This window comes from Camelus bactrianus, chromosome 1, assembly GCF_048773025.1.
Source record: "Camelus bactrianus isolate YW-2024 breed Bactrian camel chromosome 1, ASM4877302v1, whole genome shotgun sequence".
Taxonomy (NCBI): Eukaryota; Metazoa; Chordata; class Mammalia; order Artiodactyla; family Camelidae; genus Camelus; species Camelus bactrianus.
Genome location: NC_133539.1, coordinates 49,205,265 through 49,225,038, shown reverse-complemented (window position 1 = coordinate 49,225,038; position 19,774 = coordinate 49,205,265). Strand labels below are relative to the sequence as shown.

The 19,774-nt window shown below is 40.1% G+C and overlaps 1 protein-coding gene and 1 long non-coding RNA gene across 3 annotated transcripts in view; one reads left to right on the top strand and one right to left on the bottom strand.

The window, feature by feature from the left end:
* The window catches only part of NECTIN3 (nectin cell adhesion molecule 3), a 119,414-nt gene extending 112,560 nt beyond the window's left edge, over positions 1-6,854 (bottom strand). Inside the window, exon 1 of one of the 2 annotated variants that reach the window (XM_074363162.1) lies at positions 6,281-6,854. In XM_074363162.1, the coding sequence (XP_074219263.1) occupies positions 6,281-6,443 (163 nt within the window). In that variant the 5' untranslated portion in view covers positions 6,444-6,854. The remainder of the gene's footprint in view (positions 1-6,280) is intronic. The other variant, XM_074363159.1, reaches the window with a different exon arrangement.
* A 95-nt stretch (positions 6,855-6,949) lies between these two features.
* LOC105081545 (uncharacterized) lies at positions 6,950-18,193 on the top strand. The gene is made up of 4 exons (XR_836454.3): positions 6,950-7,028; positions 12,581-12,697; positions 13,101-13,223; positions 17,878-18,193. It is a non-coding gene; the product is annotated as an uncharacterized LOC105081545 (long non-coding RNA).
* The last annotated feature ends 1,581 nt before the right edge of the window (positions 18,194-19,774 follow it).

Sequence of the window (19,774 nt, the reverse complement as noted above, 5' to 3'; positions counted from 1 at the left end):
TCTGCATCAATTTTTTTCATGTTCTTCCCAGTAACAGCACTGGTATAGCTCCATTACAAAACAAAACAGCTTTCTTAAATTAAACCACTTTATTCCCAAAACTCAAGCCCAGACTGAGACATGTTATGTATAAAGTGAGGTGTCCCACCAAAGCTGCTTAAACCACATATATTCTAGGGTAAATAATATACTGCTGATTTTGCAACACCAAAGAAGAACCACCATATTTCTCCTAGAAGGTCAATTCTGCAAAACCTCAGATTCAAAATGGGTAAGACAATGGAGAATAATGAGACAGAACTAAACAAAGTGAAAAGAACTTTTAGAAAAAGGAAAAACCAATGAAAAACTTCCTCACCAAGCAACATCTTTAAAACTTATCAACCTTTTCCAGTTTACTAAATAAATAAATACTATATATATATATGTATATACATACACACCCCCCACACACACCCATACTCTTCCCCTCTACCCATTTTGGAAGGTAGGAATAGGAACAATGTCAAGATAGGAATATTATCAAGTATACAAGCCTTTCTAAGGATAGAATTCCTATAGTGTCTTCTGTACAATATAAATATAGCTTCTGCAACATAACAGGTTGTTTAATTAGGCTGCAAAAAAGGATCGTTTACTCAAGAATTTCTTAGACCATTAATTAACTAATGTACACCGTGACTTTCCAAGAGGGAGGGGGTTACATGGTTAGTTTTTCCCACTCCTAAATGTATTCAATTATGGTATTTTCTTCCCAAAACATATCTTCTGAGACTAGCATTCTGTTAAACACTTTGGCAAACATTGCTCTAAATCTAAAAGCATGAAAAAATGAATAGAATTTGCTCCAGGGACTAAGGATTTGAAAGATACCTAGGATCAGACAGGAAATGAAGTCAAACTTAGAAGAGTTTTTGTAGTTATTTATTACAGCTATTATTCTGTTTTATTATTTTATTTCAACATGGAAGATGAAATCATAAACCAAGTATTCTCTTGATTTCATTTTGTTCTATAGCAAATTCCTTAAACAGTTATTAAGGGGGGAAAAAAGCAAATGTTTGTAGGGGAGCAAAATCTGCCACTCCAAAACATATCTTTAGTACACAATTATTTCAAGCTGAAAACAATCAAGGCCCAAAAGTCTCAGGAAGAAACTGTGACCTTCCCTCTAACTGCCTAAAAAAATTTAGATAGCAGGGCTGTTCTACAATTAAGCTATCATCAGAGATATCTGCAAAGAGTACAGGCTAACTGTGGTGGGGGAAACTCAGCAGGGCCTAGAGATCAGAGTCCACTCTGCGTCCCATTGTTTCTACAAGGCCCAGAAAACATTTGTTTACCAAACATTTGCTTTTCCACCTTCATGTGAATTATCTTCCTCTCCTCTGAAGTCCCAAATCACTACCCCCAACACTCTCTTTTGTCTTTAAGGGAAGATAGTATTTAAGGTGAGAGTTTTGGCCATTTTGACAAGTTAATTTTCCTGGGTCTCTTCCACGTATACATGCTATTAAATTTTGCTTGATTTTCTCCTGTTACTCTGTCTCATGTCAATGTAATTCTTAGACCAGCCAAAAGAATCTAGAAAGGTAGAAAAAAATTTCTTCCTCCCTGACATGTTAAAACCTATATAGTTTAAAAAATTAACATGTGTTGATTCTGTGATATTTGCTATGATACATACAGTGAAGCCTGAGGCAAGGTCTTTACTGCAAAGAGAACACATCACAAAATAACTTTTAATTAAATACTAAACAATGAACATATAGAGTAATTACTTCAGGAAGAAGAAAAGCTGTATATAGACTTACAGGAGACAGGTCTCACTAAAATTTTGAATTCATGACCTATAATTGTCATTTAGGAAAAAACTTAAAGTTCAACCTGGATAATGATTCACAACAAATTTTATTTACATAAATGATTAAACTATATCAGAGTCTATTGTAAAAATAAAAATCATAAGCTTTCTGAAATTCAGGAAAGGATACAGGTTCAGGCTTGAAAGGTAATTTTACATAAAAATATAAAAGGTAATCAAAAGTTATGAAATAAATGGTGCTTAGATTTTTGGATCTGAGTGTCTGGCACACAAAATCATTCCATCACTTACTTAAAAGTTATTCGACTTTATCCTACATTTACATATTAATAGCCATTATTAATTAAGTATCACATCTTTCACAAACCATACAGTCCAGACTGTCACTCTTTACAAGGACTTTAATAGATTACAGAATATGCTATAGCAATATATTTTTAACTTGCTAATTTTTTAAGGAGTAAATTATAAACTGTCAAAATACTCTATTTTTTAACAAGGGTATCACTGACAGGTTCTCTTCAATGATTTTCAAATAATAGGCATAAGCCATAAGTTTTATTCCTTAACTATACAGATGCAAAATGTATATAAGAGCTGCTGAATCATTAAATATATATATAAGCATAAGTGGCATAAACAAGATAAAACAGTAAATATACATACACCTACAAGTATGTAATTGCTCAGCTTTTTCCAATTCCTTTTTCTGACACTATAGCTAAATGCAAAAAAGGGTCTTTTCTGATTGCTTTTAAATTTGGTTCACTTTCCATTTGTATCTGTTTAGGATTCAGAAAGATTCATATGGGCAGTAAGTATTATAGGCTCCGACCTGATACCGCTAGTAACTTGATAAAATAGAAGTGAAACTGTGAATACCTCTTCAACCCCACATTTTCAACTCCACATTTTTCAAATATAACCACTAACATTCTAACTGATCATATGCAACTGCCAAGTCCTAAAATGTATTCTACATCATTAAGGGAAGATTCAACTAGGTTCCATACAATTACACAGTTGAGGTAATTTCACCGTATTCTAACATTCTTAAAATCGGGCATCTGTATATTTACCCAAGGTAAATTTTAAAAATATTTAAAAAGCACTGACTGGGCTATATACATTCAAAGACATAAAGTGCAAATACAACAAGTCAATCAACTTGAAAACTCAACTATTCAGGTCATCAAGGTAGAATTTAAGAACAACAAGTATCAGGTTAGTTGGTTTATAATATGCAATATAATACACGCTAAACATTTGAAGGTATATTTCACGCTCTCTGCTAAGTGTTTTATTCTTTCATTTAATCCTCACAAGAACTCTACAGGCAAACTGATACTATCCTTTTCTGAAAAAGATGAGAAGCCTTAAGTTTACTGAGGTTAAATAACTTACCAATGATTCACACAGCTAGTAAGTGGCAGTCTTTTTTCAGAATCAAATTCCCTATTTAGGCCCTAAATCATAAACTGGGTGAGAGAACACAAACTTATACCACCTACCACAATGTCTAAGTCTCAATAAGAAAATCTGACTCAACTGCTTTTTTTAAAGTAACTTTTTTTCTCGGTTTACACTCATATCTTTACCTAGTAGGTTAGGCATCCCTCTTCTGCGTAACACATAGTACACCTCATACAGACCTCTATCATATAAACACTGAGCTGCCTTATAATCATCTATTTACTTTATGTCTACCATAATGCTGTAAGCTCCTTGAAGCCAGGACTCTGTCTTATTCATGTTTTATGTTCCCAAGTGTCAGGAATATAGGAAGTTCTGAAAGTGCTGTTAAAGGTTCAATTATTAGATCTTTTTTCCTATTATCCTCCAAATATCCATTTAAGATAAAACCTTGTTGAAATGAAAAAAGTTTTAGCTCTCAGAATTTCATATCTAATTTGACACGAGGGTTTTTTTTTTAATAGTAATAAACTTAACATGACAAAAATACTATTTTGTGTTAATAGATACTGTAAAAGTTTAGCATAGTTAGAACCATGTTAAACATAAGCAGTATATCAAAAATAGTAGCAAAAAGAAAAAATAATTTGTATGTTATAAGATAAGCATTCTGATTAACAAATCATCAGAGTCACCTTTTTAAAGCCTACAGTTCTTCTCAACTCTAAAACTAACAACTCAAACATCAGTACATGCCAAACCTTGTAACCAGTACTATGACTGTTAGATCAGAAAACAGGTTACATAGAGAAAATTCTGCTTCCATACTTACGAAGTACCCATAAATCAGGACAACTGTGCCCTACTCAAAGACTGAATTCTAAAATAAAGGTTGATGGAAAAAACTTGTCATAGGGTTCACAAATTAGGGTGTTATAACACTATAAGCCAAAAAAGGAAGCTCTTTAAATGAGCAGTGCACAGCAACACAAACCTAGCGTCTGTCTCTACAACTACAAGCAGAGTTAACTCTAAAAACTTTAATTTACACCTCTTCTAAATCACAGTCCATTTGCCTGTACTGCTTGAATTTTTAGGATTCTAAAATAAAGTATCAAGTCCCTCCAACAGCACATTATTAAAGAGGTTTTTTTAAACTTTTTTCTCCTCCCATGTGAAAACCAATGTGTTCCTTCAAAAAGTAATCAACATTTCACTTACACAATCACTGTGAAATTATTACTCAAATCCTATTTCCTTTTATTACTTGCACATATTCCTTGGCTTAGTCTTCTGTGGGGCTTTGCCTAGCTAGATAAAACTTTATTGGAGGTACAAGTAATATTCTCTTAGTCCTTAACACAATCTAAATCAGGATAGTAAACTATTAACATCCCCTCCCATTTTCCTCTCACCCAATTGTAATCCACAATCCTCTTTAATGAAAAAGAACAGTACACAAATTCAATCTAGAATCTTCCATCAACTTAAAGAAGTAACAGCGTTAGGAACTGTGCAGTGGAACCAAACATCTGGGGAGTGGGACTATAGAAACAATGTAGATTAGATAACATGCCATTTATCATACTGTACTCCATTAATTAGAAAATGTCATTACAGTGCTTGAAACGTGATGGTGATCTGGTAGTGGAAACTGTCAGCCTATAAGGGGCACTCAATCTCTTGAAAACTTTGCCTCCCTCATAACCAACAACCCTGACACACCTACAGGGTACAGGATTCTCTTTCTTCTAAATCAAACCATCCAAGAAATCTGCACACATCTCTCTTTGTAATAAATACTGGTAAAACTTACGGTTTCATTTAAGATTTCATTAAACACTGATCTCTTACAGCAGACTTGTATACCAGTAAAAATACTTAGGTAAACCACTCTTTCAGCAAGCCTAAGTTTTGTTTCTCCACTTTCCTCATCAAGTGAGAGTCATCGAATGAATAATGTCCTGCAGTGTTTAGCTGTTACCAAAAGACAGATCTAGTCCCCAAAGACTAGGGGCCTCATTTTCTCAAACCACGGCCTTCTATTAATGATCACTTACGTCCACTTCTCTTGCATGAGAATGCAATATTTTTTACACGATCCCCAACAAATAGGCTTCTAGTCTTCCCATACCTAGAAACTGATTACAAAGAGACTATCTCCCAAATGTGACGACGCCCCCGCCCCAAACAAAAAGTCTGTAACACAACAAGAAGGAAGAAAGAGACAGGGAAGAGGCGTGGGACTTGTTTTGATCAGAACAGCCGGGGACACAGTCAATGCATTCAGGTATTTAACACATAAATATATCGAAGTCCTGAGCACAAAAAGGGTTTGATAAAATAAACATGGACAGTGTGATAGATGTCCCAAACTAGAAGGCAGCGACCGGCTCGAAGCAAAGAGATCCAGAGGCTGCCAGGGCAGAAAGGGGCCGGAGGACAGAAGGAAACTGACTGGAAAGGATGCTACAGGGTGGGCTAACATGGTGTCTTCTCCAGCGTGTAAGGTGATGAGGGGTGGGTATTCCGAGGGCTTCATTCCGTCGGGGTCTGGTCCCTAAAGGTATCCAGGCTCACAACTTAAGTTTCACCCGGGAAAAAAAGAAGGCGGCAAACGAGCATCCCGGCACCTCAGTCCCCAGCACAGAGGTCCGCGCTTTCAGCTTCCTCCGTGAATGAGGGAGGAAGTAACGGTCCCGGGAGCAAACACGGAGAAGCCCTGATCACCAAGCACTCGGCGTCCGGGCGGAAAGCACCTCCGCCGAACCCCGGCCCGCAGCGTGGAGAGCGGCGCGGCCCCGGGGGAGGGGAGCGGGCGGCCAGCGCCGCACTGGCCGGCCCCGGCCCCGGCCCTTCCCCGGCCTCGCCCCGGGCGCGGCGAAAAGTTTCCAGCCAAAGTCCGCGGCACCCGCTCACGCAGCCAACCGCCGAACACAACCGCCTCCCGCCAGGGAGAGCGGCCCGCGCCTACCGGGCCGCGGCGCCGGGACCCTCGGTCGCGCCTCCCTCAGCCCGCGCCGGCCGCCGAGGTTCACCTACCACAGAGCCGGGAGAAGAACAGCAGCGGGAAAAGCAGCAGCAGCAGCAGTGGCGGTGGCGTCGGGGGCGACAGCAGGAGCCCGGCCCCGGGGGGAGAAGCGGAGGAAAGTTGTGCTTTGCCGCCTCCGGGACACAGCGGAGCCAGCCCCGGGGTCCGCGCCATCCCCCACCCTCCCCCCGGCCCGCTCGCTTGCCCGCCCCCTGGCTTCCCCGGCCCCGCAGCCTCAGGCTCTGGGCGGCGGCAGCAGCGGCCACGGCGCGGCGGCGGCGGCGGCGGCGGCGGCGGAAGGTCCGGTGCGCGCGTCCCCAACTCCCAGTTCTTGAGCCGTCGCCGCCGGCTGACACTCAGCCGAGCGCTCGCGGCTGCCTCGACTCCGCCGTCGCCGACGCCACTGCCGAGGCTGAGGCGGGAGCCGCCCGCCGCCGCCACTCCCCTCCCCCCGGCACCCGCCAGCCTCCCGCCCGCCTCGAACTCCTGGGAACTCGGAACGCACCACCCCGCCCCGCACGGGAGGGGGAAAGGAAGCCGACCCTCAGAGCGGGAGCTGGGACTCGCCCGCCCAGCCCGCGCAACTCGCGCTCCCGTCTGATCCCGGAGTGCAAGCCGCGCTCCTCCCACCCCGCCCTCCCACACACGCTCCTCCCCTTCCCCCCCCCCCAAAAAAAACCAAAAAACTCTTCACTCCTCTTTGATAGCCAGGTTTCTTCCAAAGCAGGGTTTTAAAGAGGACTGGAAAATCTGGAATAGGTTAGTAGGCCCCGCCCCTTGCGTTCCTGCCTCGTCCCCCCCTTCCCAGCCTTTCTAATGGTCTCGCCCACTCCGCCCCTCGCGGGTCCACCGCGGCCCCGGCGCAGACTGAGGCGGAGGGCGGCGGGACGTTTCGTGCTCCCGGCTCGCCTCGCCCGAGCGGCGCTCTCCCTCTGGCTGGGACCCGAGGAGAGGGGGTGGGGAAGAGAAGGCAGGATGGGGCTGCCCTTCCGTTGCCCATGCTAAAGGTTCCTGTGTGGGACGCTGGACGTAGCCTAATGGACTAGGCATCTCCCTCCTCGCCGAGGGCTGAAAGGAGAGACTTTCTCCTTCTTCCTGCTTCCCGGGACAGCTGTGATCTCCGAATCCCTCCTTTTTCCCCTCCCCACTTCCCCCAAACCCGCCGAGGCACGTTTGCACAGGCGTTTTTTTTTTCTTGCTCCTTTCTCTGGGAGGGCGGTTTGGTGAAAGGGTCAACAGAGCCGGGCGAGGAGAGGGGCCGCGAAAGATTTGCTTTCTCACTCTTGCTTCTTTGGCCGCGGGGCTGTCTGCTATCCCCGCTGGGCGACCGGCAACAGGAGGCCATGGATTTCCCCCATCGGATCGCCTAGAGTGCGGTGGTGTTTTCCTTTGGTTTTGTTTCATTTGCATGTTCGCACGTGTAATTTTATTTTCATTGCCTGTTTTCTTGTGAACTGATCGCGGAAAAGCGACCTCGGGAAGTAGTAAACATTTGCCCCTAAGAGGAGAGTCTGTGATCCACCACAACCTTCCCTCACCCCGATGTCCGCTCGCCCTGCCCTCTCCATTTGCCTGCCACACACAGTCCTGGTGGTTAACCTTGGAGCTACAATCACCGGCGGTTCTGCTGGGTGGTGGACAGTTTCGACTGTCCCGAGAGGGGCTCCAGTGGAGGCAGAGGACATACGTTCTCAATCCATTAATTTTACGTTGGTTCTGCCATCTCCATAAGATAGCCACAAATGTGCTCCAATAAGAAGAAAGTCGAATAAGGAGCCAGCCGCCGTTAAACTAATGCTTGTCTGCCGCCAAGATTACGCTGTCCTCCCCCTTCAATCGCTAAGGTCTCCCCAGCCTCCACCCACTGGCTAACAAGGTTTTACTCACCTCCAAGACTACACACAATTCTACCCCCTGCCCACCGCTCTTTTTTCTTAACTTCCGCCTCCCAGCCTGTCGTCCAGTGCTCGGTTTAAGTACCTCTTTCCCTCCACCTACTTTTCTCTCCCCTCTCTGCCTGTCTGCCTCTGTCGTCCCCTGTAAACCTGTCTCCTGCAACACTCCTTTCCATCACCTATTCTCAGGATGCACTTATGAATAAACCTTGTCCTGTATCGCTCTGGGAGATGCCCTGATGATGATCATAATTGACGAAATGTAGCCATTGTGACATTCCTCAGCTGTGCTGACACCACCGTTTCCCTTGAGAAAATTTCTTTTCCTATTTTCTCATTCTCTAAACCTAATGTCACAGCTAAATTTAGACAGAGCCCACTGTGCAACGAATAGCTAATTATCTGTTTAGGTAGCACTTTAACACGTTGTTGAGACTCAGTTAAATGTTAAACAACCAAAATTTTAATATCGCTAGCCAGTTTCATTCCCCTAGCCTTTCCCTGGTGGTTCTAATCTCCAGGAAAAAAACAAAAGTAATTTAGCCAATATTTGAAAAGGTGCCAAAAGCTTAATATGGGGGCCATTCATGCAATTGCTACAGAGACCATGAGGGATTAACAGGTTTAGTGCTTCTCAAAAGGATGATATGGAGCCTTAAAGGATACATTTCCTCCATATTCTGAGAATTGGATTAGTTGCAAGCTATGATTATATTCTCTTACCTAAAGTGGAGAGCATGGAAGAGCAGTATTTGTACATGTTATATAAGCATTAAAAGAGCACCATGCTGGTGTTTTTGTGCATACATGCATTATGTTTTAATAATAATAATTTGTGTAGATATAGCCTCTTCAGCCAGAGATGTCAAAGCACATGCTTACTTCCCAGGGAAATTTGCAATTACCATTATCCCTACTTGACAGCTGGAGGAACAGAGGCACAGAGGTTAAGTGCAAATACTACAAGCCTGTGTGGTGGTTTCCCTGCCAGAACCAAGTTCTTACCTTCCAGAAGACACCACTGACCTCTCAAGATTTCTTTTAAAGTTAGAAAACAAATTGACCGAGGTAACTCAAATGTCTACCTTCTAAGTGTCCAATCTCAAACTACTTTCTCCTCAAATGAATACATACCTACCTTAAGCTTTCATATTGGAAATTATTACTAGCTACAGAAAAAGATTTTACATTATGTGGTACAACTCATTTTTTTCAAGGACCAGAATTACTGTCGATTTAAAAAAAAAGAAGAAAAAAAACCTTTAACATGAGAGTATTACCAGGTTTTACACCATTTTCAGTCGCCTAACTTTACAGATAAGTTCGTCTTTATTGTTTGAGTGACAAACTGGTTGAAGGAATACTTAATCATAGCTAACTTATTAATACTTCTGGCACTATGGAATCCAAAGTAGGCATGCTTTTTCCAAGGCAAAAAATTATCTGAACAAAAAGCAACATGATTCTAATGCCAATAATGATTTCATTGTTTGGAGTTAAGAGTACTGATGATGTCCATCCCACTTTTTGCCTCAAAGACTGTTGATCAACTACCGAGATTCATGAACTCTTAACTGAAAAACAGAGGTTGACATCTTAATAAAAAAGTGATTATGTACAGTGCCCGGCATTTTATATTTACTCAAATAATCCAGATTAAAAGTTTGAGACTATTAGAATTTCATAGCTGATTCTGAAACAAAAATTATTTTGTAGTAGAGGTAGACTATTATGTACATACTTCAGCTAGTTCTTTTTACCATCAGCAAATTTTTTATAACCCACTGCGTGAGGAAGTATAGCTTTTCCCTTATTGGAAGAGATGAGCAATGCTTTGTGGTATGTTTGAGTTGGTACTCTAGTTGACAATAAGTTGATGTTACCCAGTTAGAATCACAGTCTTCTAAAGCAGAACTATGTAAATAGTTTAAAACAAACTGCAAACCAACAAAAAAGTCCACCCACTTTTATCAAATGCAGCTATTTCCGACTGCAAAGATCTTCCCTCATATATTCATACTGTGTTTTTCCCTCATATTTCCCTTGGGCCCTTGCTCAAATTGAACTTTGTCATTGAGCTCTTCTATGGCACCCCCAGATGAAAGAGCTGCCCCCAACCCCAATCCCTATTCCCCTGACACACAGATTGCTTGATTATCTCTACTGCACTCACTATATCTTTATTTATTGTCTGTTTTCCCTTCACTAGAATGAAAGTTCCACAAGGCTGGACAGGGATCTATTTATTTTTTCACTGTTGAAACCCAACCACCTAAAACAGTATCTACCATATAGCTCCCAGTTTGGATGATTAAATGATAACTACAGTGACATAGCATACTTGAGTGCACCTCTAATGACAGACAAACCCAAGAGAATAATATTAATTTTTTAAGATCTTGATTATATGATCTTGTTGAGTTTTTGAAGCTGGAGATGGTTACTCTAACTGATCATTGCTTAACATTCAATTTAATTGCTTTTAGTGTTACTTATTAAGCTGTCGTCTCTCTACTCCATATTCACACATACTACTGGGGCTGGGGCTCTGCAAACATGTCTCCTTTGCCAGCTGGCTTCCTAGTAGGTTCTATCAATAGGAGCCCTTGGAGAGAGGATAGAAGGTAAAAGTGGGGGAGAAGACACTTGTTCCTTTCTCCTTGCTTCCTGCTTCTATCAGCATCACTTCAGCAGTAAAAGCCCTTCACCCCATCGTCAGCAGTTGGTTCCAACCTCCCACTTTATACCCCAAGAACTAGACCCATCACAACACCTCAGAGTGACCAGCACCAGCTAGGCTGTGCCCACTTCTCAGAGTTGCAGGCCCTAGTCAGCAGGAACTTTCCTCTGAGCTTCTCAGTTCTAAAAATCCAAACTTTTCCCTTTGTTTCCCCAGCTTTAAGACGGTAATAGCTTCCCACATTACATATCTCTGAATCACTTCAGAGTTCTTTTTTGGGTGGACCCCCCTCCTACCCCTGTGTAACAATACCCTATTATTAAGTTCCCTAGGTAACATGGTATGATTTCTTTTTCCTTGATTGGACCTTGATTGATGCTCTATTTTCAGTGACTATTTCCCAAAACCTTCTTTGTAACAGTTATTTTTCTTTAAGTCAAACTTTAAAATCACAGAGTCAACATCAATCTCAATATAAGTAAAAGCAATAAAGCAAATGAGCAAAATTTGTTCTATTTCATTGACAGCAATCCAGGTTAAGCAGAGATGGGTTTGAAATAAGAAAATTTGGAGGTAATTATGTTGGTGTCTTAGTCATATATATATAGTTTTTTTTGGTTGATGTTCCTAATCTAGATAATGGAAAAACAAATAAAATTTTCTAATGTTAGGTAATCTAGGAGATTTCTTTATTTTACTGACCTTAATTACCCTTGAAAATCATTATGAAACAACAAGGTCCCTGTGTAAAGCACAGGGAACTATATTCGATAACTTGTAATAACCTATAATGAAACATAATATGAGAAAGAATATATATGTATAACTGAATCACTATGTTGTACATCAGAAACTAATACAATATTGTAAATCAACCACACTTTAATTAAAAAGAAAAAGAAAGAAAGAAAATCATTATGGAACTGAAAGATAAGAGGATTACTTGGAAAAAGAATTGGACTTCTCTCATAAACCTAAAAAGAAAACAAACATACATTTCACACAGCTATCTAAAGGCTAACTCTATTTATAATATACAACTATTTTGCAAGAGGCACTAGGGTTCCAAAAACATAGTTTGAGGAACTGATACTCAGGCAGAAAGAAGAGCTAAGCCATAGCATTATGGTAGGTTAAATAAGAGGGTAGGTTAACTGAGCAAAGATGATTGAGCTACTATGTGCTAAAATTTATGTAAGGTGTTGGGAATGGAAAAACTCAAGTCCTGACCCCAAATGCCAATAAAAACATTATTGCAAACAATGGAGTGATGTACAATATAGCAGACAACAGAGGATGATTCCCAGGTTTGCCTAAAAGAGACTGGGAATGCCTAACAGCAAAGGTAACATTTGAACAGTCTCTTTTTTTTTTTTTTTTTTTTTTGAGGTAAAATTGTTATAGAACATTCTATGAGTTTCAGGTGTATCACATTATAATTCATCTGAATGCACAAAAAAGTGATCACCGCCAAAGGTCTAGTTATTATCCATCACCATGCAATTGACCCCCTTAGCCCATTCCTCAACCTCCTTCCCTCTGGTAACCACCAATCTGTTCTCTGTATTTATGAGTTTGTTTTTTTGTTGGTTTATTTGTTTTGTCTCTTTTTTTTAGATTCCATATATGAATGAAATCATATGGTATTTGTCTTTCTCCATCTGACTTATTTCACTTAGCCTAACATCCTCAAGGTCCATTCATGTCACGAATAACAAGATTTCATTCTTTTCTAGGGCTGAATAGTATTTGAACAGCCCTAAAGAGTGACTAAGAGTTTGCCATACGGATAGGATAAAAGCAACAGAGGGAATATGAAAATGACAGATGGAAGATTACAGAGGCATGGCAAGGTATGATGAAACCACAAGTATTTCTGTGCTGCCATAGGGTAACATGCAAAGGGGAATTAGGAGAAAAGGCAAAAATGAAGTTAGATAAGTAGGCAGGGATCTTTTTTTTTTAACCTTATAAAGAAGTTTGGATTTTATCTGGTAGGTAATGTGAACAAGTGAAGAATTTTGAGTAGTGGGATGACAAGATTGGGTTTGCTAGAAAAGTCAAATAACTGGTAGAAGTGAGGATGGAAGGACTGTCAGGGGATTTGGGAGAATTATAAGAAATTTAGTAAGGAATTTGTTGTAAGGAGAAGAGAGAATAAAGGTCTGAACTTGAGCAGTGATCAAGCGAGTAGAAAGGAGAAAATGAATGCAGGAGAATTTTAGTATTTTAACACAAAATGCTTTATTCCCACAGTGGTTTGAATATGTGTACATTCAAATAGTCATAAAGTCATAAACGTTGCTGAGGGAAGTAGGAGGCAAAAGACACGTGAACAAAAGGATGAAAAAGGATGGAAAGAGAAGCACTCAAAAGAAGGTAATGAAAATATGAGTAGAGGCAGAGGGATATTAAAAGAGAGAACATGGAGAAGAAAATAGGTGGAGGGAGATCAAATGGTAAAGCCTGCAATACTCTAATTGATGGTTTTAAAATTATTGGACAAATTTTATAATTTACTTCCACTGTATATTATTCATTTGATTCTTATATGTATATCTCAGATTCCTGCAATATCCAGTACAGTTGCTTTTGAATTTTATTCCCGTTCTTGTCCTACCCCTGTTCTGCTCAAAACTGAAGGGTATCAAAAAGAAAAGGGGAAATTGACATCCAACAGGATCCTGCAGGGCCCTCCTGAGTACAAAAGCCCCTCTGTGTCCCCCATTTCTTGTCTGTAGAAAAAGGCTTTAGTCTCCTATGCCTTCCCTGAGTTCCAAAGAGCAGACTCAAGTAGTTACTAACTAGGGAAGTGAGGAAATGCAGAAATAAAGGAAAAGCAGTCAGGCATGAAAAGTAATGCTAGCTTAATAGTTCAGCAATAAAACAGTCCTAGTTCCTTCTCAGGGGATATATATAACAATCTAACACATATCTTTGAGTCGTTCTGTAAAAACTTAGACCCGTTTTCCCCCCCAGGTGAAGGATGGTGACTACATGCTGGTCACAAGCACTAGACCCCAGACTGGTTGAACCAGGTTGATGACTGAGATTCCCACCCTATTACCTCACCACTAACCAATCAGAAGATCACACATCCTGCAACACTTACTCCCAATGTTACCTTTAAAAGCCCTTCCCTGAAAGCCATTGGGGAATTCAGGTCTTTTGTGCATAAGCTGCCCATTCTCCTTGCTTGACACACTGCAGCGAACACTGTACTTTCCTTCTACACAACCCAGGGTCAGTAGATTGGCTTTGCTGCCTGGTGGGCAAAAATGATCAGAGAGTGCAAAGTTATTAGCTTTGTAGGTAGAGGAAAGGAGCAATAAGCTAAGGAATTTGGCAGGGTTTGGAAGATGGAAAAGGCAAAAACATGGATTTTCCCCTAGAGCCTCCAGAAAGGAATTCAGCTCTGCCAATGCCTTGATTTTAGCTAGGTAGGACCTGTGTTAGACTCCTGATCTAGAGAACTGACAGATAATAAATTTGTGTTCCTGTAAACCATTGTCTGTGGTAATTTGTTATAACAACAGTAGAAAACTAATTGTGACAAAATGAGAACTATATATTTGATCTTTCTCTAGTTCCTGGCAGAGAGCTCCTATAACTCTTGGAGTTTTCTGAGTGATGGGGTGAGAGGAGCATCTTTTGTTATTTATAATAAATCCCTTTCAACCACATATATGCTTATGTTAATGAGATGACTCTTGGAAGTTAAGGACTAGTTGCCAGAGAAACCAACCAAGTGATTAGAAGGTTGAAACTTTTAGCCCCACCCAACTCCCAACCTCCAGGGGTTGGGAGAGAAGCTGGAGATTGATTTCACCATCAATGGCCAAAGGCATAATTAATCACGTGAACTTAATGAAACCTCTATTAAAAACTCTAAACCCTGAGAGCTTCCAGGTTGGTGAATACATGAAGGTGCTGGGAGGCTAATGCGCTCAGAGATGGCATGGCAGCTCTGCACCCCTTCCCACAGATCTTGCCCTGTGCATCCCTTCCATTCTGCTATTCCTGAGTTGTATCCTTTATAATAAACCAGTAAATTTAATTAAGTGTTTCACCTGAGTTCCGAGAGCCCTTCTAGCAACTTACTGAATCCCGGGAGGGGGTCATGGAAACTCTCAATTTATAGCCAATTGTTCAGAAGTCCAGCTGACAACCTGGAACCTGTGATTGGCATCCCAAATGGGGGCAGGCTTGTGGGACTGGGGCCTTAATCTTTGGAGCCTGTGCTAACTCCAGGTAGTTAGTGTCATAATCCAGCTGTAGGAAAATTGGTCTGAAGAGCTGGAGAATTGTTTGATGTGGGAATCCTCCCCACCATACTCGGTATCAGAAGCTGGCGCAAGTAGAGCAGAAATGAAACAAGAGTTTTCTTTTACTGATATACCTCCCTATCCTCTTACCTTAATTCCTTTGACCAACACTCAAGAACCTTAACACGAAACTCAGCATTACTTCAAAGCACCTTATCTAGCCTGCCCTACTAAGACCCTAGGCCCACTCCATTCCTTGCCAGTCTGTTTTTTTCATGAGACTCTAGGACACCTGTTTCATCATGAACAAACATCCCCATATCCTTTTAATATTTCTACCTTCTATAACAAAATAAAACAGGCATATTGCTCTAAAATTTAAGATTCGTTGCATTATCTCATATAGAAAGCTTATGTTTCTTTCTACTTCTTCAATTCATGCTGCCTGGAGCAGGGCTGGGTGTATCTACTTCTAGATCATTGTTCTGTAGACTTCATTTAACAACCTGTCTTCTTTGAATTTCTGTGTACACTTTTTTATTCTGCTACTTGAAGTCCCTGACAACATCAATACTTTGTAACCTCCTGTGGACCTCTGGTCTCAGTGGGAATTTCTCACTAAAGAGCTCTTTCTAAACTACCCTCTGGTTTTCCTACTAGTTTACCATCATTGTTGAATTTATTCTTCAGCTTCTAATTTTTGTCTTCTAACACTTATCTTCAAATCCATTATTCTCATTCTGGCTTTTTTGCCTTCCTACCGAGACTGGACTCCACGGTAAACATCTCAATAATACACTTGCCAGCCCTTGTTTGCTTTGCTAACCCTCACTAACAACACTCAGCATTCCTGCTGTAGATCAGGAGTTGCTTGATAAAATCTCAACAGGGCACCAGCTACAATTCCTGAAATTTCATGGTATCAAAATTCCCCTTGGTTCTCAAAGCTGCTCAACAGTTCTTATAATCATCCTTCTTAAAACCTTTACAGTGATGGCTCCAAATTTTTTCCTTCCTCCTCAGACCTCCATCCCTTTCCTTAGCCCTTGCATTCTCTTTGGATAACAATGCTTCTTATCTCCCTGGAAAAATCGTAGCTCTTCTAGATGAATTGCATTAATCTCCTTCTAATTTAACTTATCTTGTCACCCTTTCCTCTCTCTTGCAATAATTCAAAAGTTTGTTGACACAAACATCATCTCTACCCTCCCCTACCTTCTAACAGTCAGATTGTTAGACTCTAAGCACCTGAGGATTGCAGAACATAGATACTACTCACCTCTTAGAAAATGACCAGACATGTTACATGTTAGAATTCTTAAAATCAAATTTCAAATCAGGAAACCAGCTTTAAAGACAGCAGGCAGCTCAACATGAATGGACCTAGAAAATATCATACTAAATGAAGAAAATCAGACAGAGAAAGACAAACACTATATGATACCACTTATATGTGGAATCTAAAAAATAATACAAATGAATCTATACACAAAGCAGAAACAGACTCACAGCTATAGAAAATAACTTGTGGTTAGCAAAGAGGAAGGGGGAGGATAAATTAGAAGTATGGGATTAACAGATACAAACTACTATGCATAAAATAGATAGGCAACAAAGATTTACTATATGCACAGGGAATTATATTCAGTATCTTGTAATAACAGATAATGAAAAATAATCTGAAAAAATACATGTAACTGAATCACTCTATTGTACAACTGAAACTAACACAATATTGTAAATCAACTATACTTCAATAATTAAAAAAAAGAAAACAGACTGATGGTAGTTCTGCTGCCCTCTTGTACCCTACAGTCTTTCTGTTATAGGAATAAAATGCCAAACAAAAGAGTTGACCTAATAAAAAGAACTAAATTAGAAAGCTATAAGCCAGCTTGTCATGAGAATCATTTCTATCCTTCTCATGATCAAATATTTTAATGCTAAGCTGTTGCCATTCACTGTTTGAAAATGTCATTTTGGTATAAATATATGTGAATATTTGGGTATATAAATGTTTTGTGTATTCAGCCATAAAAACTGACAACATAACGCCATTTGCAGCAACCTGGATGTTGCTGGAGAATGTGATTCTAAGTGAAGTAAGCCAGAAAGAGAAAGAAAAATACCATATAAGATCGCTTATATGTGGAATCTAAAAAAAAATAAAAAGTTTTGTGGTTGTTTTCATATGTGATTCTGTAACTAGGTGGCTAGAACCTCAGGATCTATGGGGATGGGGGAGTTTTTGCTTTATAACTTTCTTTGTCTTTTTTACTCTGCCCTTTATATATTTCATAAGAATTCCATCTTTTTAATTCCTTATTTTGTATTTTCCTATCTATTTCCATAACTATCTCCAGGGTTACTTAAATTACTGTGGAATATACTACATTATTGAAAAAGACCTAGGTATTCATATTTCTAATACAACTTATGCAGAGAAACTAATGTGTCATTTCTGCCAGTCTCTGTATTTATAACATGAGAGAAATCCCTGGGAAACTGACCCTGTAGCCTAATGATAAAATAACCTTTCAGAACTATTAAATATTTTATTCTTACAGGGATTATTGACAATGAATGAAGGAACTACCCTTTTGAATGCTATAATAGAATATATATTTCATTTATTCAGTAAATATTTATTCAGATCAACCTGTGGGGCCTTCCCAGGACAATCTCCTCCCACATATCCTCTGCTGTAGCTCCACTCTGAAGTACCTAGATGATAATGTCTGATGCACATTACTTTTGTTGTTTTACAGATGCTAAAACCACCACCAAATGGAAGAAATTAACTACTGGGTGATCATGAGCATGCAGCCCTCAGACCTACTGGCACTTAAGGTTGATAATGTTAACCCTTGTGACACTGCCCTGTTACCTCACCATCGACCAGTCAGAGAACTGTGCATGAGCTGATCATATAACCTGCAACCCTCCTCCCTCACCTGGCCTTTAAAAAAAAGGTTCAGCCTTTGTTGAAACCCTTCATGGAGTCTGGCTATTTTTTGAGCACAAGCCACCTGTTTTCCTTGTGTTGCTGTCTTACAATAAATGCTGCACTTTCCTTCACCACAACCCAGTGATTGGCTTTACTGTGTGCAGGTGAGCAGACCCAAGTTTGGTTTGGTAGCACAAACTCCATGCAGTGGAGACGTAGCAATAAAGAAGACATATCAAAACTACAATGGGGTATCACCTCACACCAGTCAGAATGGCCATCATTTAAAAGTCCACAAATGATAAATGCTGGAGAGGGTGTGGAGAAAAGGAACCCTCCTACACTGTTGATGTGAATGTTAATTGGTGCAGCCACTATGGAGGACAGTATGGATGTTCCTTTAAAAATTAAAAATACACTTACCATATGATCCAGCAATCACACTCCTGGGCATACATCCAGAGAAACTACAATTGGAAAAGACACATGCACCCCAATGTTCACAGCAGCCCTACTTACAATAGCCAAGACATGGAAACAACTTACATGTCCATTGACAATAGAATACTACTCAGCCATAAAAAAGAACAAAATAATGCCATTTGCAGCAACATGGATGGACCTGGAGGTCATCATTCTAAGTGAAGTAAGCCAGGAAGAGAAAGAAAAATAACATATGATATCACTCATATCTGTGGAATCTAAAAAAAAAAAAGAAAAAAGAAGACACTGATGAACTCATCTACAAAACAGATATAGACTCGTAGACATAGTAAACAATCTTATGATTACCAGGAGGAAAGGGGGTGGGAGGGGGTAAATTTGCGAGTTTGATATTTGCAAATATTTACTGTATATAAGAATAGATAAAAAAAACAGATTTTTTCAGCATAGCACAGGGAACTATATTCAATATCTTATAATAACCTTTAATGAAAAAGAATATGAAAATGAATATATGTATGTATATGTGTGAATGAGACATTATGCTATACACCAGAAACTGACACATTATAACTGACTATACTTCAATTTTAAAAAAAAGAAGACATAGAAGTCCTTCTCTTTAATGACTTTTCAGTTTAGCAGGGGAGGCAGATATTAAATGAAAAATTATGCAAATTTTTGGTCACAATTTTGTTAATATTGTGAGGAAAGTCACAGAGTGCCCAAGAGTAAATATCAAGGGACCAAAATTAATATGTGGAGTGAAAAATAGCTTTATTGATGAACTACTGTTTAAGCTAAGACCCAGAAAATGACCTGGTGTTAAACCCTATAAAAACCACATGAGCTCATATGTGTGTCTTGAAAGGATCCAATGTAAAGTCCACATGTGCCAATTATTTGTGTGTAGCTCTTAACTCCATTCCTGACCTTCTGTGTTCTCTGATTCACAAGGGCTGGAAGCTGGCAAACTACATTTTGCAGACTCCTTGTCAGCACATTAATTTCTATTACTTTCTGATACTATGCAACAGTGGCAGGACATTTAGAGCAGGAGACATGAAGAAGTCATTTTTTTTTCTGCTTCTGGGAGCCTCAGGTATCAGCAACAGAAGTGGTAGAAAACTCTGGGCTCTAGTAGTCAGTAAAAGTTTTTAGCACCTGTTTAGTTCCAAGCATAGTAGAAACAGGCATATTTCCAGCACATCAAAGAGAAGTGAAGGCTAGTGGGCTCCAGCTCAGGAAAGGCAGCAGCTTCCTGATCTTCAGAT